The 17,215-nt window shown below is 41.7% G+C and overlaps 1 protein-coding gene across 7 annotated transcripts in view; it reads right to left on the bottom strand.

The window, feature by feature from the left end:
* PDE1C (phosphodiesterase 1C) overlaps window positions 1-17,215 on the bottom strand; it is a 508,368-nt gene that overhangs the window by 245,656 nt on the left and 245,497 nt on the right. The window contains exon 2 of one of the 7 annotated variants that reach the window (XM_064487471.1): window positions 1,224-1,250. The exons of the other annotated variants lie outside the window; for them this stretch is intronic. Within the exon in view, the coding sequence (XP_064343541.1) occupies window positions 1,224-1,250 (27 nt within the window). The remainder of the gene's footprint in view (window positions 1-1,223; window positions 1,251-17,215) is intronic. 7 annotated transcript variants of the gene reach the window in all.

The raw sequence follows: 17,215 nt of genomic DNA, 5'->3' as shown, positions 1-17,215 counted from the left end.
TATATTTAGAAAAGTACAGCAACCTCTAGGAAGCTTTAAAGTGTCAGTTCATTTTCTCTCAGTGATGTGTACACCTCTACATTGCAGATCAATAATAACACCACTGCTTTGGATTGTTGACTTTATTTGGAAACCATAGGACATAGGAGCCTCTGCTATGAGATGAGGCTCACAAGAAAAGGTCGGATAAAAGTGGTCATCTGAAACAGAAACAGACTCATACACATAGAAAACAAACTTGTGGTTACCAAAGGGGAAGGTGGGAGGGGAATAAATTAGGAGTTTGGCATTAACAGATGCACACTACCACATATAAAATGAACAACAAAGACCTACTGTATAGCACAGAAAACTATCTTCAATATTTTCTAACAACCTACAATGGAAAAGAATCTGAAAAGTAATACATATACGTGTACAACTAAATCGTTTTGCTGTACACCTGAAATATTGTAAATCTACTATATTTCAATTTTTTTAAAAAAGTGGTTATCTGAAAGTACCATGCTTGAAACCTCTTGGAAGATTTTAATTGCAATAGTAATTTTTTATCTCAATGTAACCTATTTAAAGCTATAACACCAAAGGCAAGCAATGAAAAGCAGACACTAGCCTTTTAGACTGAGCTGTAGGCGTCTATTGCTTGGCAAACAAAAGGTCTAAGCAACTCTGTTTCTTTGGAATGAGCTTTCCAAACTCTTCTCAGTAAAACAGAGTAATGGAAGGTGATGATAGATAATATTCTACTTTAAATTACCCTTTCCATGGTTAAGTCAAAAGACTGCCCTGAAAGGAATCTGTATCTATGCTTTGAGCTCAACAGCACTTTGTCAGCGAATCAGGCAAAGGCGAATTCAAACACTAAAAGTGTATTTAAAGACCCTTCTGTGCTCACATCCATAAATCTTCACACACACCCTCAGCCCAGCCCCACTCTGGTCAAGGTTTTAGTAAAATCAGTAGATAACTCAGCAGTAACAAGCTTTTTAAGCTACCAGGTCCACTCTCTGTGGCAGTATATGCTCACTGCACCACACCAAATGCCTGCAATCAATTTTTTAATTACAGCAACAGTAGCAACTCGAAGATAAAGCAAGCAACTCACTGAGAAGGAACCAAGAGACTGTTTATTACAATGAACATCCACCACAAGCCAAACTTGCAGAGTTGTGATACAGATGATTCAACCAATCAGCTCCCCTTTCTCAGGGAGATGCTCTTACCTCTGGGACGTTTTCTTATATTTCCTCCTGTAGGAAAAGAAGCAAAACACATATCAGAAAAGAGTTTGGGGCAGGTGGTGGGTTAGAAAAAGACAGTTTCAGTGGGGATGGACGTGGAGGTGAACACTTTGTAAAAGGTTCTCTCTGCGAGGCTTGTGGGTCTCAAAGCCCCTTCAAAGCTTCGGATTACTGTTACACTGGGTGGGATGCAGAGAACCACAGTCAAAAGTTACACACAGCCTCCCAAGAGCTTAGTGGCTCTGCCCCGTGCTCTCCCCTTTCCCCTCTGAGTGCACTGTAACATCTTGGTTGAGATCAGACTTTAAAGATCCGGGTTCAAATCTCAGCCCTTAATTCACCATGTTCCTGGGGTTGTTGAGGACTAAATGGGTAGAAGCTTGTAAAGCATTTCTTGTGTCTGATACATATTATATGGTCAATAACTATTTACTATTTGCACTGTCATTATTGTTACTATTATCCCCATCAGCTAGACTGAATTCCTGTTAAAGATTTGCCTTTTAAAATGTCAATGTGTAATCATGCATTTAAACCATAAGATCAGGCATAAGGTCTTCAGAGAAGGAAGAAGTGAGGAAAGGGACAATGAAAAAGTCTAGAGGCAAAAGTGGTGAGAGCAGTATTGGGAACTTGCCAGCGGCTCAGTTTCGGGCTCAGTCCCCTGGAAAAACACTTCCCCAAGAAGCACAAGTGGCTGGAGTTCTAATCCACCTCTGCTGTTCACAGTCCTCATTTAGCCTTGGGGAAATCTATTGGTTATAAGGCTTCTTTATCTATCAAATGGAGGTCACAACTGCCCTGGCTATCTCACCTGGGTCAGAGTGGCATTCAAGCAGGAAATGGCCATAAAAGTTTATTTTCCCAGTATCTCAGTGTTTTCATGTTTGTGTCAGCTTTTGCAGACTCTGAAGACCCTCAAAAGGGTTTTACAAGGCCCTTTACTGGAGGGGATTAGAGGGAAGGAAGTGCTGGGAGAGGAAAACTCATCTCTCAGTAGCATCTCCAAGAAGAGAAACACTCCCCACTTGTCCTTAGTTCCACATCGACATTCTCATTACAGTCACTGCACCAGGGAGCCAAGCCATGGATTTGCTAACAGAGCTGTGTCACACATGTGTTTTTTTAAAAGGCACAGCTGTTTCAAATTCAGAATCCCTACGATTCATCCAAACGTCAGCTCCCCAAAGGCAGATTGTCTGTATGGCCCCCTACTGTATCCCAGTGCTTACAACAGTGTTTTGCACTCCCTCCAAAAGCTGTGATGGATGCGCACTGACCACCCAGGACCCCCTCAGCAGTGACAGCTCACACACACTCTCTAGGCAGTAAAAATGGCAGAGGTTTCATCTACAGGCACAGAGCACAGTGAGCTATAGGTGTGACCACACGCTTGGCCCTCATTAGAACTGCTATCTAATAAACTGGGCTAAGGAGTCTCTAGCAAGCCTGGGAAGTAACCCAGTCTGAGTGTGCAAGGACCAAAGGCAAAGGGGCAGTTAAGCCAGACTGATGCCCCTGGTTCCCACCCAGAAATCCAACTAGTTCTGTCAATACAGGGTATCTTCAGAGGCCATAAGAAGACAACCTTTGCTATTGGCTTCTACAGAATTCTTCCAGCATTTGCCAAGTGCCACACAAAGACACAGCTAGGAGTACCAAGAGCACCGAAATGAACAAAAATAAGAATAGCTTCCATTTTTAGCACCTACTAGTAACAAGCACTTAACATACATCACTAATCCTCATAATAACTCTGCTAAGATCCACTCTCCGAAGGAATGTGAATTCTGGCAGTGTGAATTCTGAAAAAGGAAATTAAGACATGTTACCAAAAGCGTTATTACAACAACCAATATAGCGGTGAGGAGTGGCGGGTGGGGGCCTCAGGAAGCTTTGCTGAAAGGAGTAGTCTTGATTGATGGGTGGGAGTCCAACTTGGAGAAATATGTAAGTATGCGGCAAGCAGGTAAGGAGGGCATGACTAGTGACCTCAAACCAGCCCAGCCCAGCCAGATGTAGAGGGAAACAGCAGGTACTAAGTCAAAAAAGTGTTGAGAACAAAACCAATCAAGAAAAGTAATAATACTTACACTTTTTTTTCTTAAAAAGATGACACCTGAGAGAAGGGGTCACCTCTGCATTGCCTTGTGGAGACACAACAGGTCTCTGGAATGTGACAGACCTAGTTCAAAACCCAAGTTCACCCTCTCTGGTTGTGAGACTCAGGAACGCTCTAGGCTAAATCAAGCCTTAGCTTCCACATCTATAAAATGGGAGCGATGATTTCAGAGAACATAATGTACTGAATTTGCCAGGTGCCAGGCATGTCATGTAAGGGGCATCCAAAAAGGTTTAGGTCCCTTTGCCCGTTTTGAGGTTCTTGAGTGCAGGGTTCTTGCCACATGAATCTCCATATCTACCCCTAGGGCTTGCACAGTGACTGGCACATGGTTGGCACACAACAAATGTCTGTTGGCAAAATAAATAAACCATTTGTAGCTGCCACCCACACCTATCAAAATATGGGTTCTACATTTGGTAAACCCAAAGAAAGAGAGACCAAAAATCTGATTTTCAGTCCAACTCAACTTCCCAACACTCACTCCCCACCTTCATAGATGCATTCCTGACTTCACAAGTTCTGAAGCTCTTCCTTCCCATCTTGTTCCATTTAGACAAAGAGGCCCCACATCAAGAGACCCAATCCAAATAGTGTCACCTCACACTGGAGTTGGAAGGTCAGCACTTCAAGCACAAGAGAATATGCAGATCCATGGAAATGACTCTACTCAAGATCCTACTCACAGATCATCTTGACCAGGCAAGATGGTGAGACCTGACTGAGTCCTACTCATTCTTCTGCTCTCAACTGAGACATCACTTCATCTTGAAAACCCTAAAGGGCCTCCCGAACTGGATCATGCCCCTTTTGTGTGTTCCATGGTGGCCAGAGCTCACCCATATCGTTGCACTTATCACTCCAAATGGTACTGTTACACTGATGGCAAGATCGATGGCTTGTCCACTGTCTTCTAGTGTTTCACCCTTGTCTAACATGGTGCCTGACAAATGACAGCAGTGTGAGGTATTGTTGTTGAATGAATGAGTGAATTTATCAAGACACTGATCAAAATGCTTTCTTTCTACTCTTTTTTTTTTTTTTTTTTTTCTGTTTAGCAATGATTTACTCTAAGCAGTGAGGAAATCTACCACAGTCACGGTTTTCTACATTCAGGAGGAATGCGATGAGAGAAGGCTGAGGGGCTCACAGTTGCTGAGCATCTCCTCCATTTCAATATCCATTACATAAATTAACTCCCTTTGACCTCCTACAGACCCTATGAGGTTTATCTTATTTTATACTTGTTGGAAATGAGGCTCAGAGAGGTTAAGTAAGTTGACTAAGGATACAGAACCTTTAGTGCTTGAGACAGAAAGCAAACTCTGAAGCCTTCAAAGAAAATGGAGGAAATTAGTCAAAGAAGTCAAAGGATGCCTGAAGGAAACTTAGACACTAGACAAAAACAAACAAAACCAACAATAGAACATATTGGGTTCTTCCCATCCAAATGCAGGAAATGAGTTGGAAAAGAACCTAGTTTATTTCTGGCCTTTTGTTTTTAAGAACTTCAACAGACTTTACCCCTGATTCACAACCTGAAAGACAAAGGGAATGTTTTTAAATGTTCTGTTTTGGTTTCTCAAACTTACTTTAAATTTCCAATTTTTTGAGACTTGAAACAGTGCATCACAAACGTCAAGACTCACGTAGCGAGACTGAGCTAACTCAGAACATAGAGAATGGCCAGTTGCTGCTGGGATCTGGGATCTGGGCAGCGGGGGAGGCAGGGAGAGCACTGCTGGACACCCAGGCACAAGGCGGGCCATCTTCACGAGGCCAGGCTAAGGAAACTGCAGCCATGAAGGTCTAGAGCACTTTTTGAACTCTGTTCCTTGGGATGTGTTCCACCCTTCACTCACTCACACACACACATACATACATAGATGGCACTGTCTGTTTTAAAGAGACTCTTCAATATAATGCTTAGAGCAACCTGTAATGAAAAAGAATATGAAAAGGAATATATGTGTGGATATGCATGCTGTACACCAGAAATTGATACAACATTGTAAACTGACCATACTTCAATTTTTTTTATGGAAAAAGAAAAAACAATATAACATTTAGGATCACTTGCCTAAGCTAAATCCCTTCTCTGACTTACTGTGTCCAATAAGCTGTGTGACCTTTGGCAACTTACATCACTTTCCCAACCACTAGTCTCCTTGTCTGTAAAATTTGCATAACAGTAATACACGCTTCTCAGGCTGATATGACAGCTAAATGTAATAATGAATGTAAAGCATCTAGCACAGTGCTAGGCATCTAGTTAATGTTCAAGAACTAGTCAGCTACTATATTTATAACAATAGTATTGCATAAATAATAATGGTATTATAATTCCATAGGATTCCAATTTTTGTTTGGAAAAAAGGTCTTCCATTGATTAAAAAAGTAAAACAAAAAAGTTGAAGATGGCTTTCTAAAATAGAAAAATTGAATACTCCAATTCTCCTCATCTTAGAATACCTGAACCACAAAGAAAGCAGGTGCTAATCTCAGTCCTACTAAGAGAAGGAGGAGCTGCAACCCTGCCCAGCTCTCCCCAACCCCCAGGCCCAAGGGAGCCTGCAGGCTGTACACTCGGACACCCACCCAGCAGTGGTCCCAGTTAGCCGAGCAGACCCACACACCTCCCTCTAACATCTAAGCTGGGCCATTGCTCAGAAAGCAGAGGAAAGAAAGTAAAACTAGGTGTTTAGGAACTGGACACCATAATAATCCTTAGAACTATCTAAAATTATCTTTTAACAAAAATCCTTTTTGGATGAGCCTAGCAATGATCATACTAAGTGAAGAAAGTCAGACAGAGAAAGACAAATATTATATGATATCACATGTGAAATCTAAAAAAATGATACAAATGAATTTATTTACAAAACTGAAATGGACTCACAGACGTAGAAAACAAACTTATGGTTATCAAAGGGGAAAGGAAGGGGGTGGGAGGGATTAAATTTGGAATTTGGGATTAACAGATACACACTACTATATTCAAAACAGATAAATAAGGACCTACTGTATAGCACAGGGAACTATATTTAATATTTGTAAGAACCTATAATGGAAAAGAATCTAAAAAAGAATATAGATGGATAGGTAGATATGTATAACTGAATCACTTTGCTACAATAAAGTAAAACTAACTAAAACTAACATAACATTGTAACCTAAAACTAACATAACATTGTAAATCAACTATACGTCAATTAAAAATTTTTTTAAATCCCTTTTAGCCATAATTCCCTAAAAACTGTAAGCCCAGGGAGCTCACACAGAATCCCTAAGCAACCTCCAGAAGCTGTACCTCACTCATTCTGACAAATGGCTACTGAGACAAAAGCATCATCAAAGAGCACTGACCTCCAATATTTAAAAAGGTTCCCCAAAGCTCTCCATGGCTGTGTCATCTAGGTCCTGAACTTCCAGACTCTGAGCTTCATTCTACCTCTCTTGGCCCCAATCAGGGAGAGAAGGGATGAAACTAAGCAAGCATAAGGGATAATTCTGTCCACAGTAAACCTGGACCTAAGGGTAGAGTAGAGACAGAAAGGAAATAGCAAGAAATTGTGGTGGGAACGAGGATGCTTTTAAAGAGCTTTGTTCACTTTTGATGGCTAGGAGTTCCCAAAGTACTGGGCAAACCCACAATTACATGTACATTTCACATACTCCAAAGTCAAACAGATGACTTGGGACTCGTTCCTGATGGCCTAAATAAGTGAGATTCAATTAAGCATTGAGGTTAAATCATGAAGCTCCTGGACGTCTTTCACTTTTCCAAAGTGATCGTCTTTGAGTAAGAGCCATATTGGTTACTGCAATCATGAGGTTTACAAATAGGCTTAATATTCAAACAAGCTGGCTTAGAAAAACCAAAACTTGTGCTCAGTTTCTAAGTTGACAGCAGATACCTCCCAGTTGAGCACAAGAAGGTCATCTGGTCTGGGAAGTTGAATACACAACTCCACACTCAGTGAAAATTCCAATTCTGCCTGCAGTGTCCTCCCCAAGGTTTCTGGGCAATAATGACTCACTCTGCTCCGGATGCCATCAGATCTCATCTCCAACCTTCCTTACTGAGGTCACCACCACTGCTGATGCACAGACAGCTTTGGAAATTTTGGTTCTCAGCCCTGAGTTCCCTTAAGGGAGAGGAGACTGGGGGACAGGCTCAGAAAAACAAAGAGCACAGCAAGACTCAAGGGGTCAAGTACATGTTCTCACGAGTTCAGATCACATGCAGCTCACTCATGGGAAGTGGACTGACATAAAATGCCACAAATACCCATGAAATGAGTGAGGATCTGAATGATCATCTGATCCTTGGGTTTTGTTTTTCACTGGTATATGGGGTACAGACTGAACAGAACTGGATACCGATACCTCTAGAAACTTCTAAGGAATCTGTCTAAATCATTTGCATGAGCTACTTTAGATGCCGCTGAGAATGGAAGGTCCTTTTGCATTTCTTCTCATTCTTATCAGTGATTTCATTACCATGATCCCCATGTTAAAACCTAGATTTGCAAAGCTATGTATATTGACTGCTTGATGGCCTTTCCCATATTTTTAACAAGTAGATGCCAATCAGAAAATAGATACAAATTGTGGTCTCCTGGCACCTTCCAGCAGACTATTTGGGGAATGGGTTGGAGGGAGGAGATATTAGAGAGTAAGTGAGATACTCTTTTTTTATGAGCTCAAATATTTCTTAATGGAGGAGCTATAGAATGAAAATCCATGTGGGCAATGACTCTATCTTCCTGCTTGGCCAGAGAGCCAAGGCAAGACAAAAAGTGAAAAATAATGAAATGACATAAACTCACTTTCACCTAGAATAACCCCCAAATTAGGAAAGAGTTGTTTTTGCTTAAGTTTTCTAGAGAATCTTTCTCCCAGGTTTTCTATTGGGGAAAACTGTCCTACAGACTCATACCCTTTCATTTAGGCCTCTTAGAAAAGGAAACTCATATTTGGGGACAGCAACTCCCAAAGTACAAAATTCCAAATACGTTTAACCAAAAGTGATGGGATCCAATTCAAATGAAGGAAGCCTTCAGTAGTGTGGGTTGAGGCTGAGGAGGGTTAAATCAGAAGAATGAGAGAATGCTAATCTGAAACAGAGCTGTCAATAAGATGATCAATGTTTAACTCACTCCTGGAAGCAAATGAGTTTCTATCCAGTGCCGGCTGGGCAGTGGAAAGAAGAGAATTCTCTGAGAAGGTTTAATCCAAACTAAACAACCCCACCTGGACTGGCACCAACTCACACACAGCCAGCCCACCCTGTGCCCAACGCGCCCACAGTCCCGCAGGCCTGGTCTTTACTGTCCCCCTCCCCAGCTCCCTCATCTGCCAGCAGGTAGCTGGCTGAACACAAAAATCCAAATCTCTTGTTCATGCCTGCTTCTCTCCTAGGCCTAGGTTAAAAATTCCAGCACTCAGATTGCTGTCTAATAGGCCTCCAAATGGGACCCCTCCCCAAAGAAAGCTGAACCCTTCCTCTGAAAAGCAAGATTTTTTAAGCAGACCAAGCACTATTTCCCTGTAGCTAAAAATCTGTTGCTTAAAGCCGGACAGTTAGCTAATCAGTGGCACCAATGAAAAAATATGGAAAGGTTGTTAGAAAAAGAAAATAGAAAGTAAATGCCACGCTTGTAGGAGCTCACGTAGTATATTTTTGCATAAATGATTTGTCCTTCTATTCACATATTCACAACCACTTGCAGTGTTATAAGTACAGTAAAACTGTGTGGGTGGGAATGAAAGAGATTTTTATGACCTCTTTCCTGGGAGCCTGGCTCCTGTTTAGATAAACATCAATGAGAAAGGCTGAAAATAAAAATATTTCTTAATATCTGTGACGACACTGCCAAGTGGAGATAAATCCAAAGGGTTGAGACAAAAATCTCACTCGTCACAGATATATCCCTGAAATTAGGGAGGGGTAGGTTTTTTAATTGTATTATCCAGAGAGATGCTTCCATTCTCTACTTTGTTCTTCCCATGTAGATTTAGCCAGAACAAAAACTGTTATTTTCTGCCAAGTTTAACTTCAGGGACCAGTCTAATGTTTTTTAAGCCTTTCCTGTCTACTCCCATGGTAGTCCTCCCTTCTCTTCTCTCTTACACTTTTCCTCCCAACTCAAGATCAAAAACTACTCTAGGGGAGGGTATAGTTCAAGTAGTAGAGCCGCATGCTTAGCATGCACAAGGTCCTGGGTTTAATCCCCAGTACCTCCTCGAAAAACTAAGTAAGTAAGTAAACCTAATTACCCCCTCCAAAAAAACAAACAACAAACAAATAAAATGCTGTTTCCTTTAAAAAACAAACAAACAGAAAACCTACTCCTGGCAGAAGGCAGTCATTGGCCATTTACAATTCCAGGTGAATGTAAGTCAATACAATAGCTCCTTAAAAGCAGAAGCCCTTCCTGTTTCCTTTAAAATCTTCTCTCACGATAGAATCCTCTATGGAAGGCTCTTCTCTGGACATAGACTCTGTAAATTTTAACAATTTAAGTATGGCAAAAATGAGGCCAATATCCAAAATATAGGGGGGAAAAGCCCACACAACTGGCAAATGCATTCCTAGGGACCATTTTGAGCTCTACTGTCAGCTGAATCAGTTGAGCATTCAAACCAAATTCTCCTCGGTCACAGTTACCTTCACTGAAACTACCCCAAGACTCCCAGAAATGGGTTTTTTGAACGACTGTTTCATTTTTTTCACCATGAGTAAGAATGGCAGTTCTAAACATTTCTGAGGTTGATTTGCAATAATTCATCCTTATATTTCACAAAAGAGCTACTCAGGATCCTATTCACATAAGTGTTTATAGTTCCTCGTAGTTAGCGGACAAGGTTCCCAAGTAACAACTTAGAGTAGTACACTAAATAAAAAAATATTTTGGAGGGGGGAATTTAAAGGTATTATAAGACCCCTTAGAGTCATCCTCAGACAAGAGTCTGAGAGGTAGAGAAAACAAGGGGTGATACATTGGTCTGAGTTTGAACTACTCCTATAACACACCTGGAAGTAGCTGCTTTTTTAACATTTTTTTATTGAGTTATAGTCATTTTACAATGTTGTGTCTTTTTTGTTTTTAGTTTTTAAACATTTTTTTATTGAGTTACGGAAGTAGCTATTAAAGGCTAATCTTTCACTAGCAGACTTACTCAGTGTCTCTAGAGTATAGGGTAAGTCTTGGTTATTTAAGCATTTTGATTGTTTGGAATCTGGATAAACAGAATCTAATGTTCTTTAGATGTGCAGTAGTGACTTCCAGCCAAAATACTCAAGGCTTCCTCATGTTGACTGTCACTCTTCTAGTGGCCTCAAGGGAAAGGAAAGCCTATTTTGGCAGAATATTGAATATTGGGTTCCCACAATAGGCCTTTGGAGGAGAGTGAAAAAGAAGGGAGGACCATATTTAGAAGGCCTTAAAGAGCAGGAAAAAGGCCATGAATGAAGCAGAGGTGGTGTGGAGGGTGAGCACGACAGGAGGACCTGAGGGCTGCCCCAAGAGACAGAGGCCCAGTGTGTGCATCGTGGGATACCTCAGGAGCAGCAGCCCAAGGCTGCACCCACTGGACAAGCCTAGACAGCAGGACGGTCTCCTGCAGGGTCTAGGGAGCCCCCACCCAGCCAAGCACCACCAGACCCTTCTGTGGGGGGCTGGGCTCCACACTTTGAGTCTCACTGCCTGGCTCGTGAGCTACAGTCCCCAGAAGATCTCAGATGGGGGCCTCATTCCATTTGGCTTCTCAGGTCATGGTCTCTTTCTGCCTTTGGAATACTGGATATGACCCTGCCTACCCCCCAGGTTTCCATCTTTGCTCCAAACCCATGTTGTGGCAGGCATGACACCAAGCTGTCAATATAAGGGTTCCCAACAAAGTTATGTACATTGACTGCTAGCTGGCCTTTCCCAAAAGGTAAGCAAGTAAATGCCAATGAGAAAATATATATAAACTCACAAACTTCTGGCACCCTCTGGCAAACTATTTAGGGGGGTCACACTAAACTGTGTTCTCTCTACTTTAAAATTTATAGGAATATTAATTTAGCACCAGTCAGACACATACATGAATGTACATATTCACATATACATATATATGCACATTATTCACATTACATGTATTTTATTATTATTATGTATATATAATTGTTTTCTTCTTACTTTGTTGGGCTGTATGTTATATCTCCAATTCAGACCTTCCCTTCAATCTTCAGACCCACTTATCCAACTGCTCATGCCTTTACCACATCTCCTCAGGGACATCTGCTAGGTGCCTCATGTTCAATATGTCCAAAACTGAACTCAAGCTTTCTGCTCCCCATTCATTCTGCTCCCCCCAAAATCAAACCTGCAAACTTGTTCCCCTCCTGATCCTGATCTAAGTAAACAGCACCTAGGGATTCAAGCTAAATACCTGGGCGTTGTTCTAAATTCCACATTCTTCCTCATTTCCCAAGTCCAAGTCCTGTTGAGTCCACCCCTGGAAAATCTCTCAAATCCATCTGTACAGACCTACAATGGTTTCCGACGGCTAACCCCCCGATCTAAAAGAAAAGGCAAGAGCTGACCCCTCTCCAGCTGTGCCTTGAGCCTCCTGTCTCTGCATATAGTTTTGCTGCAGCCACTTGGCCTTATTCTGTTCTCTCAGAGGCGTCATGCCCGTGCTGTTTCACCAGGTCTGGGATACCTTTGAACACTCTTCCTCAACTGTTACCTAATACCTACTGATTCATTTCTCAGCTGAATTCCCACTTCTTCAGAGAAACCTCCCTTGATTCTTAGACCAGGTCTGGGTGCCCTCTTATATGTTTCCATACCACCCTGAACTTCTTTGTGGTGCTCATCACAGTAAATAACTATGTGTGGAATTAGATGTTTAATATTTGCCTCTACCTGTAGACTGAATGCTCCCAGGGGAGGGAACATTTGTCTTGTTTCCCTCTGTATCCCTGGTGCCCAGCACAGTGACTGCCACATGGCAAGTGCTAGAGAAATGTTTGCTGAGTGAATGAGTGATGGATGACTTTCCTGCATATAGATGTGTGTGCAATCATTCAACTTTATAAGTAAAACTCATTACCTATAATCAAAAATAATGCCTTTTGATTAAATTATTCTCTTAAGCTTTTTCATAACTTTGCAACCTAGGAACACCTAGATTTTTCTTATACTCACAAAGACTTGTTTATGTTGTTTAATAAAAGCCATCAAAAGGTCTCTAAATAAAGAATACACTCCAGTAAGCCTGAAGAATACCAGCACTTTACGTAGATTCAGTTTACTTTCTCCAGAAATAGAGTGTTTCATTTATTGTAGAATTCATTTTTATTACTAATGGGAAATTGTGACGGTCATTCTCAAAGCTGTTACAGACTACTTTATGTGCTTCATATTTAATTCTTAGTCATCTCTCAAAAAGCTATGAGGTGGGTCATGTAAGCACTTTCCCTCCATATGGGGAAACTGGAGTGAAGGAAATTAGTTTTCTAGGAGCCAACAAAAAAGACAGAAAACCAAACTAGAAATGCAGAAACCTCTCTGCTTAGGACTGCTTCCCAACTGACAGAGGCTGAAAAGCGTGGTCAAAATAATAAACACTTTGCTGCTAAATACTGAGTTGTAATTAACTAATAAGTCAGCACAACTAAATTATGATAAGCAAATGATGATGTACTAATATACTACATTAGTATTCAAGTAAAGAAAATTTCATTCTAAATGTAAGACCCTGTCTAATCTGTTTTGATATTCACCTCTTTCTCCCTTCAATATACTTAAGAATGTATTTCAGGGAGACTTAACTGATCTTTACTAGGAAAAGAAAGACTCAAAAACAATCCCCCAAACATAAATGTCTTCCTTCTCTAAATCCTAGGACACTGTGTCAGTATCATTTATCTAGCAATTAATTGTTGCCCACACTTTCATTGTTGTTTTTTTAACTTTCTACATCTATAAAGAATTATCTTCTCTCCCTGACAAGACTCTAAGTTTCTTGAAAACAAGAGCTTTTCTCCTGACATTTTCATCTCTCTTCTGAAGCTCCTAATAGCCCGTATATAACAGGAGCCCAGTCAAAATATGCTGAACCTTCTGACATTAAGTAGGAGAGGGGAATTAAATATGAGAGTGGAAGGACCAATTACTATACTAAACTATGTAATCTGGGGGAAATAAGCTATAATTTTTTTAATTATTCTTTTGAAATTGCTTTATTAGTGAGACTCAGATGAAACTCTTCTTCCTGGGTCATCTGTTCACAAGGCTTTAACTCAGAACCATGACTCAGACCTACAGTTCCAGGCCAAAGGTTTCTCCATGGTTCCAGGCTATGATCACCAACAACTACTTGGACTTTCCAGAGGCTGCTCCAGTTCAACACATCTAAACCCAGTTTATCATTCCGCTGCATCCAAACCTGCTCCTCTCTCCGTGGTCTCTAGCAAGGCAAATGGCACCAAACTCACTGAGACATCCAAGACAAAACAAGCTTGCGAGACAACTTCTCCTTCTCTGTCTCTGCTCCATTCTAACGTCAAGTGTGCCCTCTCTTCTTTCCTCCTCGGTGGCCCTACCATACTTGAAGAATCTTCTCCAACAGATCTCCAGGCCTCAAGTCTCATCTCCAACCTGTCCTCCATACTTCTTCCAGAATAGCCACCCTAAAATTCAAATCTTGTCTTTTCACAACTCCTTATAACTTGAGGGATAAACTGGAAACTTCTTTAAATTACATGTATCCAAAAAAATAAAAGGTTCCTTGAAAACTGAATGGAGAGTATCTGGAACACATTTGTGTGTGTGTGTGTGTGTGTGTGTGTGTGTGTGTGTGTGTGTGTGTTTAATGTAGTCAAATGTGTTCAAATACCTGACTCCTTAAACTATGAACATGTAGAGTTTTGAATAAAACAAAAAGTAAATTTTTTAAAAATTCCATGTATCACTCCCTGGCCAACCTCTCCTTTCCAACTTTATTTCTCACTCCTCCTCGATGCGCCGACATCTCCCATGCATCTGGACCTTTGCACACTCTGTTACCTCCATTCACTAGCTGTTACTTGTCCCTCGGTATTGTACTAGATGAGCTGCAAGAGGCTAGCACACAGCTACCTTTTAAGGAAAGGCCCTTGGGGGTTGGTTTGTCAGGGAAAGTAACCCTGGTACCCAGACAGCTGACGGACCAGGGACCAATTTGAGGGCCAACTGCTTCGGAGTTGACCAAGGAGATTTCTGTCCAATAGTTCCATGTTCAATGACAGCAATTAAACCCAACCACACCCTCGCCTTTGGAATCACCAGTAAGAGGTGAGCATAGGGAGGGGCACCAGGACTCGGGCTACATCCCTAGTAAGTAGATGCAGCTTTTCCAGTTGTCCATAAAGACAGCTCAGCATTCTGAGCTGATTTATTCTGAGCTGACTGGATGACTCCTTGTTTTCCTCACATCTTGGCAAAATGCTGAGGTGAATGAAAGAAATCTGTACATGTTTCTTCCCTGCGACTCTAAGGACACTGCTCAGAATAAGTCTGCAGCACACTGCTCAGGCCTTGTCTGACCCTCCCAGAGAGAGGTGGCTCCCTGGGGATCCCTGTGTGACTGCAGTCCTGTCAGTCTCTTTAGCAAGCCTGGGAACTGCTGGAGGGCAAGTACCTTCTCTACTTTTACATACCCAGAGCATATCAAAGTGCCCGGCACGTAACACACACTCAGCAAACTCAGGTTGTCTGAACATTGATGTCACTATTAAAGATTTCAGATGAGAAGAAAGACAATTCCGAATGAGAAGGCTTAATTAAACAAGAAACAAGAAACCAAAAATGCAGGCTTCTTTGCCTATGGATTCTGCCTATCTGCCCCACCCCCACCCCGCTTTTGCTGTATAGTTTGGAAAAGTCACTTAAGTTCTCTGTACTCCAGTGAGGTATCAGTGAAGATGCTTTTGGAGACATAAACTCAAAGCAACCCAAGCAGACACACAGCCTGACTGACTCGGGTTACTGGCACAGCAAACAGAATCAGAGATACAATCCCAAGAACTGGGGCCTGTGGGAGCAGATTCAGGGATTTCCACTCCATCTTTTCCCCTCTGCTTCTCTTTGAGTAGTAGCCTCACTGTCTCTTGTCACTGAAAGGTCTTCTCCAGGAAGTGAGAGATGGAGCCAGCGGCAGCCCCCAAGAAAACCTAGAAGAGAAGGCAGCACTCTCCTATGGCCAATAGAGCACGCTCAGTGAAGGACCCTACTGCTTCTGCTTGGGTTCCGTGCCCCTCTTGAGACTGGCCACTTCTGCTAGAAAGATGAAAGTCTATGATGGGCCAATCCTAGATCTTGAGACCATTGGTGGGGGTGAGGGAATGATGTCCATTGCCATAAGAAGGGAGATGGGAAGGCTTGCTGAATAGACAGAAACAACAGTCTAAGTCTGTTACCCTAATAACCATATCCCTCCCTTAATATTCATAATACTATTTTAGCTAATGCATAAAAAGCATCATTATCTTCACAGGATGTTATATAAGCATAAAATTTATTAGACTGACTACTTCATAGCTGGGCAAAATAAATACTTCATAGCTTAATTAAAATTGTGATAATAAATGCCAAAGAATAAGTGAAACCTGTTCTCTTGCTCTCAATTTAAAAAAAAAAAAAGCATTAAAGCATCCTTTTGTCATCATATAACAGGAAAAACTCTTGGTCGGGACCCAACGTACAAGTCATGACTCAAACCCATGCAGCCGTGAGGCTCTGTCCCTCATCATCAGAGGAAGCAAGTCATATGTTCCCTGATAGGAAGATTCCTTAACAAAACAGCCACTGAGGGGGCTGTGAACAATTCCGCCCATTGCTATAGAGGAAGAAGGAAATGACGACAGCATCTGGGGGACAACTGAGGAAACAGAAACACAGAAAAAGAGGCTCTTCTCAGAAACTTAAGAGGACAGCATCCTCCTGACAGATGTAATTAAGAAGGCTCAGGAAGGCTCACTTCCAGCTTAGAGAAATGTGAACATGCAACAGAGAGGGTGGCAGGGCTGCAGGGGAAGGCTGGGGACCACCACACCCCTGGAATCACAGTCGGCCGCTGTGCATTGGAGCCCCTCATTCAAGGGAAATGGGAGCTGTCATCATAGTGAATATCTCGACTTTCAGGGTTCTGTAATCTCAGCTGTGGTAGATAGTGTTTAAAATTCACATTTCCAATATCTGATGCGCTGTTAGTACGCTGATGATGCTACAAGGCTAGATTAAGAGTTCTTCCTAATTCTTTCCTAGAGAAATATGTGGAACAGCCCAAGGTTTCAAATATGTATTGATAATTTACTACATACAAGGTAGTACTGTAGGCACTGGGGACACTCCAGTAACCAAAATAGACCAGAAAAAAACTATGACCTCATGGAGCTTATATTTTTAGTTGGAGGGAACAGACAATAAACATAGTAAATAAATTATATAGTATTAAGAGGCTGAAACGTGCTAGAGAAAAAGGTAAAGCATGGCAGGGTTGTGTGGGGCTCATCGCCTATATTCTCTGCACTGGAGATTCTTGGCAAAGATCCTCTTGCTGCTGGTAAAAATCACTCTTGGCCATTGCCGAAAAGAGGAGATAAAAAGAGAGAACTGGGTAAACACAAGAGTGGGATTTGGCCCTGGGCTGTGGTTTTGCCACATCTTGCCCAGTTTCTATCTCACTTTAGATTTCGGTGCCCAACCTGGGTAATGATGTTAATTAAACCTGCCTCCCATCTAGGGCATGGAATGTTGTGTTGCTAGGTCATGTGGCCTACAAGCTGACCCAAATACAAATATTTATCTTCATT

The sequence above is a fragment of the Camelus dromedarius genome, chromosome 7, assembly GCF_036321535.1.
Source record: "Camelus dromedarius isolate mCamDro1 chromosome 7, mCamDro1.pat, whole genome shotgun sequence".
Taxonomy (NCBI): domain Eukaryota; kingdom Metazoa; phylum Chordata; class Mammalia; order Artiodactyla; family Camelidae; genus Camelus; species Camelus dromedarius.
This window is presented reverse-complemented; position numbering and strand designations above follow the sequence as displayed.